This window comes from Miscanthus floridulus, chromosome 7 (genome assembly GCF_019320115.1).
Source record: "Miscanthus floridulus cultivar M001 chromosome 7, ASM1932011v1, whole genome shotgun sequence".
NCBI lineage: Eukaryota > Viridiplantae > Streptophyta > Magnoliopsida > Poales > Poaceae > Miscanthus > Miscanthus floridulus.
Window position 1 is genome coordinate 38,238,551 of NC_089586.1, and position 14,771 is coordinate 38,253,321.

General features: G+C 44.6%; 1 protein-coding gene across 1 annotated transcript; it reads right to left on the reverse strand.

Annotated features, from left to right (window-relative positions):
- Window positions 1-6,780: 6,780 nt before the first annotated feature.
- On the reverse strand, window positions 6,781-11,356 carry LOC136466898 (shaggy-related protein kinase eta). The gene is made up of 12 exons (XM_066465413.1): window positions 11,099-11,356; window positions 10,341-10,430; window positions 10,187-10,246; window positions 9,821-10,093; window positions 9,644-9,718; window positions 9,498-9,554; window positions 8,946-9,086; window positions 8,790-8,840; window positions 8,592-8,687; window positions 8,433-8,516; window positions 7,473-7,574; window positions 6,781-7,267 (listed from the first exon to the last, which is right to left on the reverse strand). Exons 1-12 carry the CDS (start codon window positions 11,180-11,182, stop codon window positions 7,172-7,174), a joined length of 1,209 nt encoding a protein of 402 aa, XP_066321510.1. The 5' UTR covers window positions 11,183-11,356; the 3' UTR covers window positions 6,781-7,171.
- Window positions 11,357-14,771: the final 3,415 nt, after the last annotated feature.

Below are 14,771 nucleotides of genomic sequence, written 5' to 3' on the forward strand. Positions count from 1 at the left end.
CCATTAACATTATTTTGTACAATAGAGACTATCACGTCGACTACACAGTGTGGCTGCTCGTTGTGGTTGCAGGACAGCCATGACGCAAGACATGCACGTTCCTTCCACAGGTAGAGGAGGCTTAGGTTCATCTAGCCAAGCACCTATAGGGTCCATAGGCATTGTGTACGAGGACGAGGACGAGGACGACGACGAGGTGGACCAGAGGAACAAGGAGCTTGGCCCGTCTTAGCTTCAGGACGCTCCCTCGACTGAGCCTACATAGCCTTCAGGCACTAGGCGGCGCCGTCCACCTGACCCTTACACTCTAGGTACCGACGCTCTTGGTCACAAGGGTAAGGGTAAGACTAGGAGGCAGTGAGGGTTTGTGGTAGATGTTATTATATAGTATTATGGACTTTGTGGACTTTCATTATGAACTATTGTGGAATGTATGGACTATTATTATCGAATATGAACTATTATGGACTATAATTATAGACTGTGTGGACTATTAATATGATCATGTATATGGTTTCAGATGAATGTGGCATATATTTGTATGTTTGTACATGTTTTATCGAGGTTAAATATTCATCTCATATTTGTGTATGGATGGCATAAAAAAATAGGGGAGATTATGGTGAAATTTTCTGCCTAAAATACGTATTAATCAGCGACATTAGTTTTTTTGGTTCAAAATGGTGATTGAAGTCTAAAATCGAATAGGCTTTTCAGTCATGAAATCTAGGGGAAATAGCCTTTACAGTGATTTGTCATGTCACCGTCGAATAGACTTTTCAATGTCCTTCGAAATAGTGATTGAAGTCTAAAATCGAATAGGCTTTTCAGTCATGGAATCTAGGCTCTCCAGTGTTCTACGATGTAGGCTTTTTAGTGATTCTGAGTAGACTTTCTATGAGCATTTACAGCATAATACAACGGCTAGCAAACCTGCCTCCGCCTATATATATGCGTTCTAGGATACATTGCTAACCAAAAGAAAAACCAAACTAGTATTCGGTTTCGTTGGACTAGGAATGTCTGAAGGGTCATATAGAGGAAAGGGGGGGACGACCCTATCTTAGTCACATGGCACATCCATGTGTTTGTTATTTGGTTTAATTATCTAAGGCATGTTAGGTTTAGTCGACAGAACTATGTACCCTTATTTGGTATATGTTCTCACATGCCATTTCTTGTGCTTGTTGTTCGTTTCAATTACCTAAAGCATGTTAGGTTTAGTTCAGGACCTCTGTACCCTAGTTCAGTACATGTTCTCACATGCTATTTCATGTGTTTTGTGTGTTGAATTATATAATGCCCTACTTTGTTAGATTTTGTTTACAACACGTGATCACATTTCACTACGTCCACAATATTAAACTAAATATTATGACCACAAATAATAAAAACAACTACATAATGAAAAGTCTAATACTATAACACATTAAACAACACAATAATACTAGAAGTACGTGCCGACAAACTAAATAACGCAGTACATGACCTAAGCATATCCATACTTAAAGTGCATTACATGACAACACAATAAAAAGTCCAACAGTAGACAACATTGTTCATGAATAAACCATAGAACTAGCAAGTATGGAGACTACTGAGTGCAACGAGGCCACTTTTCCTTCCTCAGGGCATCGGGATTCTCCTCCATCATTGCTTTTGCTCGGCGTGCATGCTCAAGCTTCTTCTCCCTATACGCAGCAACACGCCTCCTTTTCTCCTCTTTCTTGTGCTTCTTTTTTGCAGCCTCCTCTCTGCGTCTCTTCTCTATCATCTCCTTGTCCTCTATCTCCCACCGCAACAGTTCTGCATCCATTCCATGTCTTCAGGCTTGATCTCAGTGTCGATCCACTGCTCAAAATCATAGAGTGGTGGAGGGGTCTGCAAAAAATGCAATTGTTACAAAATAAAAAAATCATGCAAGATGTCATATGACACAAACATCAACTCCTCATCATCTTGTTAATGCGGCACTGACGAAGTATAGGCTCAAACACAAAATTGGAACACATCCAATACCTCTGCCTATACATGTCCTCTTTATCGGACTTGGCTACCTTGCAAGGATCGCCGCAAAAGCACATGGGAACTAGAACACCACTAGGCAGAGGCAATGGATCGAAGGCATTTTTGGTCATTCGGCCATAACTATAATTTAGCCATTTTCGTTCTAAGAACCGAAAGCAATTAACATTAAACCCTACAGCTAGGGTTTCCCATTTGATCCACAACAATAAACCCATATCATAACAACGTGCGCTGATGTTACCTTGGTTTGGTAGCTTTTTCACGCCTTGGCATCCTATGGTTGTATAATATAAATATTAAAATTGCATGAAACCCTAAGTAATGACGATTCTTAAGTTAAAAAATCCGACTAATATATACTGAAGATCTATGGATCAAATCAAAGTTTTCAAGATCCAATATGCCGATTCGTGAGGTAGTGCGAAGTGGGGAGAGAAAAAACCCGAGAGGGAGGAGAAAGAAGAGGAAGAAGGCTCGGGGCAGGAAGGTTGGGCACTGGGTTAAAACACCACCTCGGCGCTGTTCTGGGTGCCAATAACCACGGCGCCAAGCTCGGTGCCAAGATCTACGGCGTCAAGGTGTCTGCCAAGTCACCGCCACGTCTGAGTTGAGTCCAAGACCTAGGCGCCAAAATCTATGGCGCTGAGACGTGTAAGCTCGGCGTCACCAATGATGGCGCCGAGCTAAGGGTCCAGATTTTGAAAGCATACCTCTAGGGGCATATTTGTGAAAAAAAACTTTCCAAAAAAGACTAAAAAAATCGGCACCGCTGCGTAGAGTAGATTAGCGACTTAGTGAGGAGATTAGGTTATTATTAGTAGGGTGGGGTTTTAATTAAGGCGCGCGGGTGGAGTAGATTACGTTAATTAAGAGGCAGGGCAGGCGGGTGATTAAGGCCTTGTTTAGTTGGGTGAAATTTGAGAATCTGACTACTGTAGCACTTTTGTTTTTATTTGGCAATTAGTATTCAATCATGGACTAATTAGGCTCAAAACGTTCGTCTCGCGATTTTCAACCAAACTATGCAATTAGTTTTTCGTCTATATTTAATGCTCCATACACATATCGCAAGATTCGATGTGATGCTCCTGTAGCACTTTTTGAAAAAACTTTTTGAAACTAAACGAGGCCTAAGACTGTCTCCAATAGCAATACTCAAACGCAAAATCGGTGGCGCACAGTACCTTTGCATGTCAAAATCACGCTCCAACCGAACACCCATACCAGCAACCCATTTTGCGTCCGACGCCGGCGAGAACGCAAAAAAACGTCGTCCAGGAGAGACGACGCAAAAGGGGAGGGGGCGCTCGCCACCCCGTCCACACCATGCGTCTGGGCAGCCTGCCGACCCAGCAGCAGCCCGGCACGCCGAGCCGCGCGCGCCGCCGCCCGGATCTCACCCTCCCCATGCCCCAGCGCGAGGTCGCCACCTCCCTCGCCGTCCCGCTCCCTCTCCCACCAGTCCCTGCCTCCGTCGAGGGCCCACCCCGCCGGGCGTCCCCGCTTCAGGCGCCGCGCAGCAGCAGCAGCCGCCCCCGCTCGCGGAGCTGGAGCGCGTGCGCCGCGTCGGCAGCGGCGCCGGCGGGATGGTGTGGATGGTGCGTCACCGCGGGACGGGGCGGCCCTACGTACGCGCTCAAGGTGCTCTATGGCAAGAGGGGGAGGGGGCGCTCGCCCAGGGCCGCCGCCAGGGGGCGCGCTCGCCGTAGGGCCGCCGGCCGAGGAAGGGGTCGCGGATGGTCGCGGATGGCGGCGCTCGGTGGCGCGGCTCCGGCGATGCTCGGCCCCAGCGGCGTCCGGCTCCAGCAAGATGAGGCGACGGGAGCTTTCCTCGTTTGCGTCGGCTGTTGGAAGAAGTCATTTTTTGGGTCCGTGCCCCTTCACTGTGCGGTAGCCAAAGCATGATATGCCTGTCGTTTTTGGGTCCGATCCGTTGGAGACCGTCTAAGGGGAGTCAGAAGTGGAGTGGAGACGGGTGGCTGGCGAGGATGGGTGGGGAATTGTGCCCAGTGTTTGGCGCCCGGACTCGATTCCCCTTCTTTTTTGTCGCCGCGGTTTTGTTTTCTTTCTGGGTGTGCCGGTCCTAAGGACAGAAGACTGGGAAGGAGTAGTAAGAAAAAGAGGGAGATCCTATTCTATTCCTCGAGATGGACGGAAACTTGGAAGGGTTGGCCCCAGGGAACTGGCGCTTCCGGTCTGCCAAGTACCCCAACTGCCCTCCTTGACCGTTTTTGTCGTGTTTGTTCGTCAGCTTGCTCCTTCCTGTTTTCCTATCCCCAATTCCCCATCAAACGGTTGTTTGTTCGTTCTGAGAAAGTCCAAATGTTGTGTTTCTCTCTCTGCTTTTCTCATTATCCCGTCCTCAAATGTTTTTGTTATTTAGGCACAAATGTTGAAAATCTGTGTGTACTATCCACCCCCCCCCCCCCCCCCCCCCCCCCCCCCTCCTTCTCATATCTCATATTAACGTGAACCTCCACCTCTGTTGACATAATTTTCATGCCTACTCTTGGTTTGGTACATCTTTTGTTATGCTCCTTGTTGACTCACAAGTTTATCTTTAATTTATTGTTCGATCAGCTCAAAATTCCTATTAATGCATAGATTATATGAGACACCATTTTCCCCTAAATGTTCCCTCTGGTCTAAAAGGTGATTCTAGATTTACATTAAAAAAATGGAAGTACATAATTTTCCTCATGAAAAAATGCTACCAAAATAGGTTATTTTAAAAAAAATTGATTGAAGCATTTTTATAGAAATTACTAGTCGAATTATCATCTTTCACAGAAATCGCTAGTCAAATTATGAGCTTTGATACTGCATGTCCTTGACTACTTTTAAGATAATGATTCCTTGACTATTTAAATATTGCAATCAAATCAACATTTCTTTCATATATCTTACTAGTAGTCAAAAATGTCATATTGGATGTTGTAACTTGTAATGATGTCCTATACAGCTTACGGTTTGCAATTCACGAACTACTTGCTGCAAGTAAATTGTCGCTAGAAGCTCAAATTCTTGCCAATTTGGATAATCGAAGTAGATGGCATGGTTCTTATACATGCACAAAATGTATTTGTGTTGTTTGACAAAATGCTTGTTAGTGGTAGGACCAACTTCTGATTGACTCGCTTTTTCGTGTTCTTATACATGCACACAATGTAGACACGCTCACAGTACCGTAGGCCTAGAGACCAGCATTTTATGGGTACCAAGACCTTGTCTGGGAGGGTTTCTGTTCGCTAAATGGTTCTAGCTCCTAAGAAATATTATATATTAGGAGCTGTTTTTCTCTTCCAAAAATGAACTAGAAACCCATGATTCCGGCTTCTTTAGAGGAGCCAGAGTCATAAAAAAAAACCCTGCCAAACTTGACTTGAGTAGGGCCTCATGGATGTATTTTCCCACAAGATTAAAGTCATTTATGGTGCGACTCCTATTCAATCTGCACCAGCACCAAAGCCAGAGTCTCAAATCACATCTTCACCTCGGAGCATAGAAAACGGCTCTGAGTCCTCTTTCACCTGGCCAAAAGTGCTCCCCCGTCCGAGCATTCGTTGTGGTTCCTTCCACTCTGGTGGTATATAGACACACACTGTAATCCTGGCTTGAGTCCTGAGGTCCCATATATCGATATGCTCAATTAGCGGAATCTATATGGCTTCACCTGCTCACTTTGAAACCTGCAGCGCCGTTCATTTCCAATTTGAGCCTGTCAGTACCGTGACTATTGACCATAGAATACTGAAAATTATGCAGGGATACAAGGCAGTAATAGCCAGTGTGAACTCAAGAAACCTTTACAAGGAACAAAACAACGGTGCTCCCTCCGTCCCTAAATGTCCATCGTTTTCGTTTCCTGAGAAATAACTTTGACTAAATATATATTAAAAATATTAATATTTATAATACATAATTAGTATCATTGATAGATATTTGAATTTAGTTTTATAATAAATTTATTTAGACATAGAAATGTTATACGTATTTGCTATAAATTAAATTAAAATTATCGGCACGCAAATCGTGACGACTAAGAGTATGCTTTAGCAACTCAAGTCAACTGCAAAATGCCGTTGAGACAGAAAACTGAGCAGGTGTATCACGGTGTCGGCGCCGCGACAAATAAAGCGAATAAATGGCGGCCTGCTCAACCACACTAGTAACGAACAGAATCAATCGCCCATGGACCACGCCACTGCCCGCCGTAGCCGACAGAACCCATTCGCGCACACCTGTACCTTTTATTCCCCCATTATATCTGTGTTGGCTCTTCTGCCTTTGCACACATGACACATGCCGATCTGATGCTACTCTAGGATGACAGTTCATCCAGGATTAGATCATCCATACTATGGCCTTGTTTAGATTACAAATTTTTACAATCTAAACACTGTAGCACGTTTCGTTTATATTTAACAAACTTTATCCGATCATGAACTAACTAGACTCAAAAGATTCGTCTCGTAATTTACAACCAAACTGTACAATTAGTTATTTTTTTTACATACATTTAATGCTCCATGCATGTATCCAAAAATTGATGTAATGGAGAGAGAGTGAAAAAACTTGGAATTTGGAGTCGGAAACTCATAGCGAGGAAAATGATAGACCACTCAGAATCAAAACTTTCTTGCAGGAAGCAGCTGTTACAGTTCCCCGACCAGCACGACTAACAATGAAAACAAAAATTTGTTTACAAGACGGGATATGTGATTGGAATTGGCAAGGGGACAGAGTCGATCATTACCATAGCACGATATAATTTTCCATTAATAACATTTACAGAATTACACCGACTGACAACAGGGGATATGGAACACTTACAGGCGCACTACAACGTTTAACGTTGGAGAAAGTAATACAATAGCAGGGATTGAATTCCTTCAATAGCTTAACAATACACCAACCCTTTCCCTGTCACTACTTAGGCAAAATCAGATTTTGCATTAAAACAAGTGACCAAGGCTGGCTGCACGAACATACCACCTCTCCTTATGCAACACATTGGCGCCAGCTCATGTTTGGCTTTCCAATAATGGTCAGATTCTACACCTTGAATGTGAGGAACATGCAGGTTGCCTTCGGCACAACGAAGCATCAGAAGAGCAAGGTTTAAACACCATAGAGCCTTCGCCTATGGTCCGGTAGTGGGCAATAAAGTGAGCCCAAGATGCCGCCTAGCATGGTCTGGGATCAACCTGTTGATGAGCTCTGGGGAGGCATTTGCTAGCTGCAAATTAATAGGCAAATATGTTGGTATCTCACTTATAGACAGACATTTATGTTCAGCTGTTTTGTGACGGACATTTGTTTAACGCATGCTGAAATTACCATTTCAGTCAAACGCAACTACAGTTCCCCACATGCTTTGCCTAGTTTGTTAATAGTAAAGCACAAGCAAAGCATTAATGAGTATCAGTCTTGAAACTACTTACTTCTTGTTTAAAGTTGAACAGTGGAGGAAATGGCCGTCCATTTGGCAACCTCGCATGTGGTTCTCGCAACTCATCAAAGAAGGGATGTGCACACGCTTCAAGCTGCAGGAGTTACCAAAATTAGCAATAAAATCAACACAATGTAGGAAAGCAGGAGTGGTTAGGCTAGGCATCTCAGACTTGATGGTTGATGCATTACAACATTGTCCTCTTAAAAAAGACACTCTAAATGCTGTTATCTTTTCAAGTCCAGTAATTTCACTTCCAAGGAGAGGAAATTTCACAAGGTATGAATTACAGTGCCGAACTGAAATCCAGCGGAGAGTAGTACAAGCATCTGACTCTATAAAGGCTAACAGCCTCCTGACTTCTTGAGTCTCGACAAAGGTAATCCAGATAAGTCCTTGTTTGGATGTAGTCGGATTTACATCAATCCACATGTGTTGGGGTGGATTGGAGTGGAACTTGAACTAAATTCCACCACAATCTACCCCAATACATGTGGATTGAGGTGAATCCGACAACATCCAAACAAGGCCTAAGGCAATCAAAGACCTCCATGGTTCCTTTTTAACACTTGGCACAGACTCCAAGAGGTGAAAAGCTTACAGAAAAATCCATTTTGGATGGTATAAAGTGAAGCATTGTCTTGCTACAGAGGATATCAGGTAAAGGCTTGTACACCATTTATGAGGATAGAAAGGAAAAGGATATGGCGCCATCATATCCAATCATTGGTACTAGTGTTTTTTTTTTAATAGAATGAATCATCAGTTCTAGCTTTATACACGCAAACTGAGATGGTTGAAACATTTAACAGCTAGAATAGAAAGCGATGGGTCGACATGACCAACCAACTAGGAAGAAACAATTAATGTCATAACTAAGCTTTGCAATCATTGATAGGTAGATGGCCTCTTTAGTTGACTAGAATCAGTCAAATAGGCAGAAAAAACTCACAGCAGTGCATCGTAGATTTGGTGAATACTGGAGCAAACGTGAAGCGAGATCTATAGCTTCTGGAGGCATCCGCTTGTGGAAAATCTGCAGCAGTAGAGGTATTTTAGTTTAATTTATGTATCATTCAATGAAATAACGTGATAAATAAATTTCACATACCTTGTGCCATGGGTGAGCTTTGATCTGAGGAAATCTAAACTCGGTGTAGTTCGGATTCATACATCGGATTTCCTCACGTGTTGGAGTACCAAGAACCTGTCAGCAAAGCAAATCCATTCAATACATGGAAACAGAAAAACAATAGTTAGCACATTTCTTTAGAACTAATATAGTGCAGTCTGCAAAACAACCAAGTACCTTTATTATCTCAACAAGCTGATCCACAGCACTTTCACCAGGGAAGAGAGGCTGGTAAAATCATTTTAACAAAAATGTGTATAGTTCTAGGTTTGCTGCCCAGATGGATACATAACCACAGGAAATCTGTGGGAAAAGCAGAGAAGAGAAATTAACCTGGCCAAGAAGCAGCTCAGCAAGAACACATCCAGCTGACCAAATATCAATTGATGTTGTGTACTCGGTTGCCCCAAATATGAGCTCTGGAGCACGGTAATAACGCGAGCATATATATGATATGTTTGCTTCACCTTTGACCTGATCAAATTGTGAATTAAAATAGGATTAAAATGAGTAAAATATGTATTCTATATATTCAGAAACTTGAAAAGCAACAAAACTACGTTAAACGAATAGGCCCGCATTAAAGAAGCAGCAAAAGAGGAGGCAGGCCTGGTGGAACACTGGATTCTTCTCTAATCCCTTTTGTGCCACTGAAGCACATACGTAAATTTGAGTCACATATCCTCAGAGAGAGGAATTTCATCTATTCAGTGGTGTGTAAGGAATTTTTTCCATAGATAGAAACTTTTATAATAACAAAAAGAAGCTACTTCATCACTAAAAACAATGTATGCAAAACAAACTGCACTGTTATGCCTTCTTTAGAACAATAAAGAAAAGATATGGTATTAGCTGTAGAAAAGCTACAGGACTGCATCAACTTACCAACATTTTGGCACTCCCAAAATCACATATCTTCACTTGGTGAGTCAGCGGATCAACCTATAATGAATGAAGTGACTTTTAGATTCAGATAAATTAAGAATTAAGATTTTGTGAAACCAAATTAAAAAAATATGGACAGGCCATACCAAAAGATTCTGTGGTTTCACGTCCCTGTGGCAAACTCCAGGTACTGTGTGAATATAGGCTAAACCTCGAAATATCTGCATAAAAGGACCAAGAAAAAACAAAATCACATTCAATCTACGGTAAATTTAACAATAAAGAGTAGCAGAATTTCCAAAAGAGTATAAATGACTTTTTACCTGGTAGGTATATAATTTAACATAAATAAGCGGCATCCTCTGGTTCATATTGCTGTAATGTTTCAACACACGATATAGTGACTCAGGAACAAACTCCATCACTAAGTTAAGGAAAAGTTCATCTCTGCTTGTGGTAGAGAAGAAGCAATGTTTCAAGGAAACAACATTGCAGTGATCCATAGATCGCATGATTTGCAGCTCCCTGTTCTTGTAGCGCTTGTCCTGCAAAACCTTCTTAATCGCAACAGTCTCACCAGTCTCCAGACATTTTGCCTAAATGTACACGCAGACAATACAATCAGGGTAATGGGTAACTACAAACAGAAAAACTTTGGAAGATTTATAGCAAAGCAACCATCACTTTACCTGGAAGACGATTCCGAATGATCCAGTTCCCACAACTCTCTCTGCCATGTAGCTGATAGTCTAAGAAGCAGAAAAGCACCCAACCCAAGTTAGGAAAGAAAGCTGTATGCATGAGTCAATAATGTCATGTGACTTTTGGTCCCCTGAAAATTACCCTTTTAGGCTCTCCATTCTTCCCTCCAATAGTTGTCGAGATTATATGACCGGTGACTGGGTCACTCCCTTCAATCATAGAACCAGCATGCTGTCACAAAGTAAAATCCATAAGAAAAGGTGGCTGCACATAGCCGACAGCACAAGGTTGTAGAATTGGGGAATCACAGCCACCCAACTATTGCTAATTCACACAAACTAGGCTTGCTAGAAATGGAAACTCAACAACTCAGGAAATCCTTATCCACACAACTGAAATCACAACAAGACAAAGCATACATCACAAACCTGCTAATCACACCATGGCTTAGACAGGAGAGTGAGATTAACTGTCCTAATCATCTAAAAAGTAACTACCTAGTTTAATTCCTCATTTGGAACACAGTCATGATCACCTACTACACCAGTATGCAAAGGCGACCCAAGCCGGCATGCTAAAGCCAAGCAGTCTGGCGAAAGCAGGGGGCGAGAAGCTTGCATAGCGCGCACGCAAGAACCAGGAGGCAGCGCTTCTCCTCCCCGGCAAGCAACGCTCCTCCTCCTCCTCCTCCTCCAAGAGAAATCGCGCGTAAGGGGCACGCAGCTAGACCTAGCCTCGCCTCGCCGCGCGCGGAGCAGATCTACGGACGGATCGAGCGAGGGAACCACCAAAAACGACGCGGGGGGCGGAGCGGGGAGATCCGGGAGGCCTGCGCGACCGCTCCGGGCCGCCGGAACCACACGGCAGCGGGGGTGGACAGGAAAAAAAAAACCGCTCACCTTGGCGTCGGCGGGGAGCGGCTGGTCCACCTGCATCGGGTCCGCGGCGCCGGCGGCGTGGGCCCCACCCGGCAGCGCGGCCATGTGGTGGGTGGGGCTGCGGGGCGGAGACGACGCGGAAATGGACCTCTTCTCTCCCGTGTCCTGTTGTTGCTCTCTCTGTCTCGGTCTCTCCTCGGTGAGGGGGAGGCTGGGCAGGCTAGGGAGGCAGCAGCGCCATGACACCCGCCCCGACCCTCTTTTTTTTTTTATTCCCGTCCTCCGCCACCCACTACTCCACGCTGCTACGAGAATGAGGAGCTTTTTGGGCAGGGACAGGAGAATTTCGAGAATACCGTACCAGTGTCGATCGCGCTGTAAGAGTTTTATACACGGGTCCCTAAATGGTTTTGTTTGTAATTTTAAGGAGTATGGGATGGAGGAATGGAATCTGGCAGTGGAGGAGGCCGGACTGCCGGAGGGGGACATGGTCAATGTGTCAGTACGGCTGGCACTTGGAATCTCCCTTGCGAAACGGCTTTCCCCTCTCGCTCGCTTCGGCGGGTGGGACCTACTACGTCACGGAATATAAAATGGCGCGACGTTGCAGCTTGTACTACTGGTTTTACCGTTCGCGGCGCTCAGGCCATGCCCAACCCTCCACGTAGGTGTATGTTAGCCCCATCAATCCAGGTTCGGATGCCAGATAGAGAAGAGAATGAGAGGGATAGCTGCTTCGAGTTATTAATATTTTTCTCTCACAACAAACCAGTATCAATCGGGCTTATTAGTCCAAAAACTGACTAGCAAACTGGCCGATAGTCTTCTGAAAAGGCGTCGATGGCTTGGCAGAGAGAGCAGAGACATGGGACAGAAGGTGGAGCAGTTGAAAGCGACGTATGTGAGCGTGTGAGAGAACAGTGGACCCAGATTCGAAGAACTAGCATGTAATGCCTGCATTGCACAGTGGTGTAGCCTCAAACCCGCTTGTAGCATAAGTACCTACGTGGTGATTAGCTTTTTCTTGGAACTACCAACTTTTCTCCACCGCATTGGGCCTGTTCTCAGCAGTTTAGGGCTCGTTTGACCAGGCTCTGATCTCTATGGTGGAGCCCGATGAAGCTACAAACAGGCAGCTTCCGTGGCTCATGAGGAGACGCAGGCGGAGCCAGAGCCATTTGTGCCAAGACTACAGGGTATACCACTTTTGGTCCCCCATGCGGTCACATCACCGCTGAACGTTGGTCGTCTGATCTCACATCCGGTGGCTCGAATTGCCTAGAGCGGATTCCACCAGAAATGGCCTCTCGTGGTTCTTTTTAGTTCTCCTGATTTTGCTCCACATCCAATCCCAAAAAACAAAAAGAAACTTATCTCACCCTTCCTCTCTCTCCTAAAACTTCCCCTCCCGTGCCTCCGCCGCTTCGACTCCGAGCGAGCGGCGCCCCTACCTCCGCCACCGGTCCTGCCCCCAGCAGAGCCGCGCTGTTGGCTGCCGTCTACGCCCCCTCCCCATCGAGATCGTCACTTGGAGTCGCGTACGTTGCGCCTGCACCAAGATCTAGACTCCTGATACCAGATGTAATACTACTAATGCTACGATGTCAACTTCTGAACTGAAACTGTATTTGGATACAAGTAACTAGGGATTCGGTGGTCGCGCGGTGATCTAGAGACACATCTCACCGCCTATGTGACCCCAACCAAGACAAGCGCAAGACTGCAGGCTTCTGAAAGCTACTCATTACAATGGTTCCATGTTCATTCACAAAGTTTGAAAAGCAGTCCTCCACCAAGGTAGCTTGAGTACAACTTTTCATAAGGGATGAGATCATAGATGGGGTAAAACATCCTCCGAGGCTGTAAGAAACCGACTAACCAACAGACAATGTCTATGCCGGTCGTAACTGTTCAATCACTCAGATGCCAACCAATGGAAAACTATATAATGTTCCATGTGTGCAGTTCTCTTTCTCTAATGGTAATATTGTATTATCTAAGTCCGTTGAGTGAGCGGCAAATGTGATAGCTGACTCTGTTGACTCAACGTTTTCGACGATCATTATTTGAGGGAATCCTTGTATCCAAGCGGCAACAGTTACCTGGGTTGAATCTGATGTAACCCCTTGGGTAAAAACACATGAAAGGTACCAAAGGACAAGTCCGCCTTGGAAGTCATTACTGAAGAAGGATGATAACGAGGTCTGGAGGACAACAAAGGTTGCAAGTATTCACTAACTGGAGAAACAGTACACCACCAAGATTGAGTACAATTTTCCTTCATGGTGCGGTGGTTTAAGTTGGGTTGACTTGTACTGTAGCAAAACTAGTCTTGTTGGACTACTTTTGACATTGAGGCCCTGTTTGGTTGGGCTTTTGGCTTTGGCTTTTGGCCCCAAAAGCCAAAAGCCCAACCAAAGGGGCTGTTTTTGGAGGGCGCTTTTTCAGAAGCAGCTGCTTTTCCGTAGTTCATTTTTGAAAACTGGGTTGACCCTGCTTTTGGCTTTTGGCTTTCTGCTTTTCGAAATTGGTGGAATAAAAAGCTCTTCCATAGTTGTTTCAAGAGAGATAAAGATAAAAGGTATATTTTATACTTGTTTAACCAAACAGCTTTCAGCTTTTCTACAGCTCACAGCCCACAGCAGCTTTTCCACAGCTCACAGCTCACAGCAGCTTTTTCCCACAGCCACAGCTCAACCAAACAGGGCCTGAGGCTTCTTTCTAATGTCAATCAACAACTCAAAATCATAATATGAAATCTATTGTTCGGCGCTTTTCAAATTGTTTTCTACTGATGCTTTTCCCCCTCTCTCTGTTACAGTTGTAAGAGAAACAGCAGATCACTCTGGACCGCCAAGGCGGACGTTGGGCTTCCTTGTCCTCCTGGCTCTTGGGCTCTTCGTGGGTGTCTCCTTGTTAATAGCCTGAACCGTGACACACAACAAGCAATGGAGTTGTGTCTCTCTTCTGCTTGTTGGTGGTGAAGGCATGTGCAGGGCGTCAGCGGTGGACGTTGGCGCGATGGGTGCTCAAGCGGCGGGCCACCTGGTCGTGTTGTGCAGTACAAGCTCTATCGGGGGAGATTAGCCAAGAGATCGTCGAGCTAAAGCGAGCCGAGCTGATCGATACTTACCAGTTATCACTGAGTCGAGCTAAATCGAGTTGAAATAGCCTCCCGTGCTCTGCTGTCTCACTGCTTCATTGTGGGTCCTCTGTTCTTTCGAATGAGCACCAGATTATGCACATATTATTATTGCAATTCAGTTAACTCCATTTCTTGATGTGTCAGTCAATGAGTACTTGTCTATGCTCTTCCGTTCATGCCAACTCAGTTAATTTTAGTCAGAGGCTTTGAGCCATAGTCGTTTTGACTTTTTTGGTTTATCCATTTTGCTATGTCTAAACATAATAAGTCGTTTTGATTTTTTTTTGTACATTTATTTTGCTATACATTTAGATATAATAATATGTCTAGATACATAGCAAAATAGATAAACCAAAAAAATTAAAGTGACTTATAATTTAAAACGGAGGGATCTATTGTCCTAGATACATAATTGGCAATGGATTTTCCATGCCGTGTGAATAATGGTGCTGTGTTGCCTCTTCCGAATTGATCAAGGCAAGTGATTGTGTACCCCAAGGAGGACGCGAGAGGGGCAGGGTGGTGCGTTGCCTCCACGTCATGTGCTGC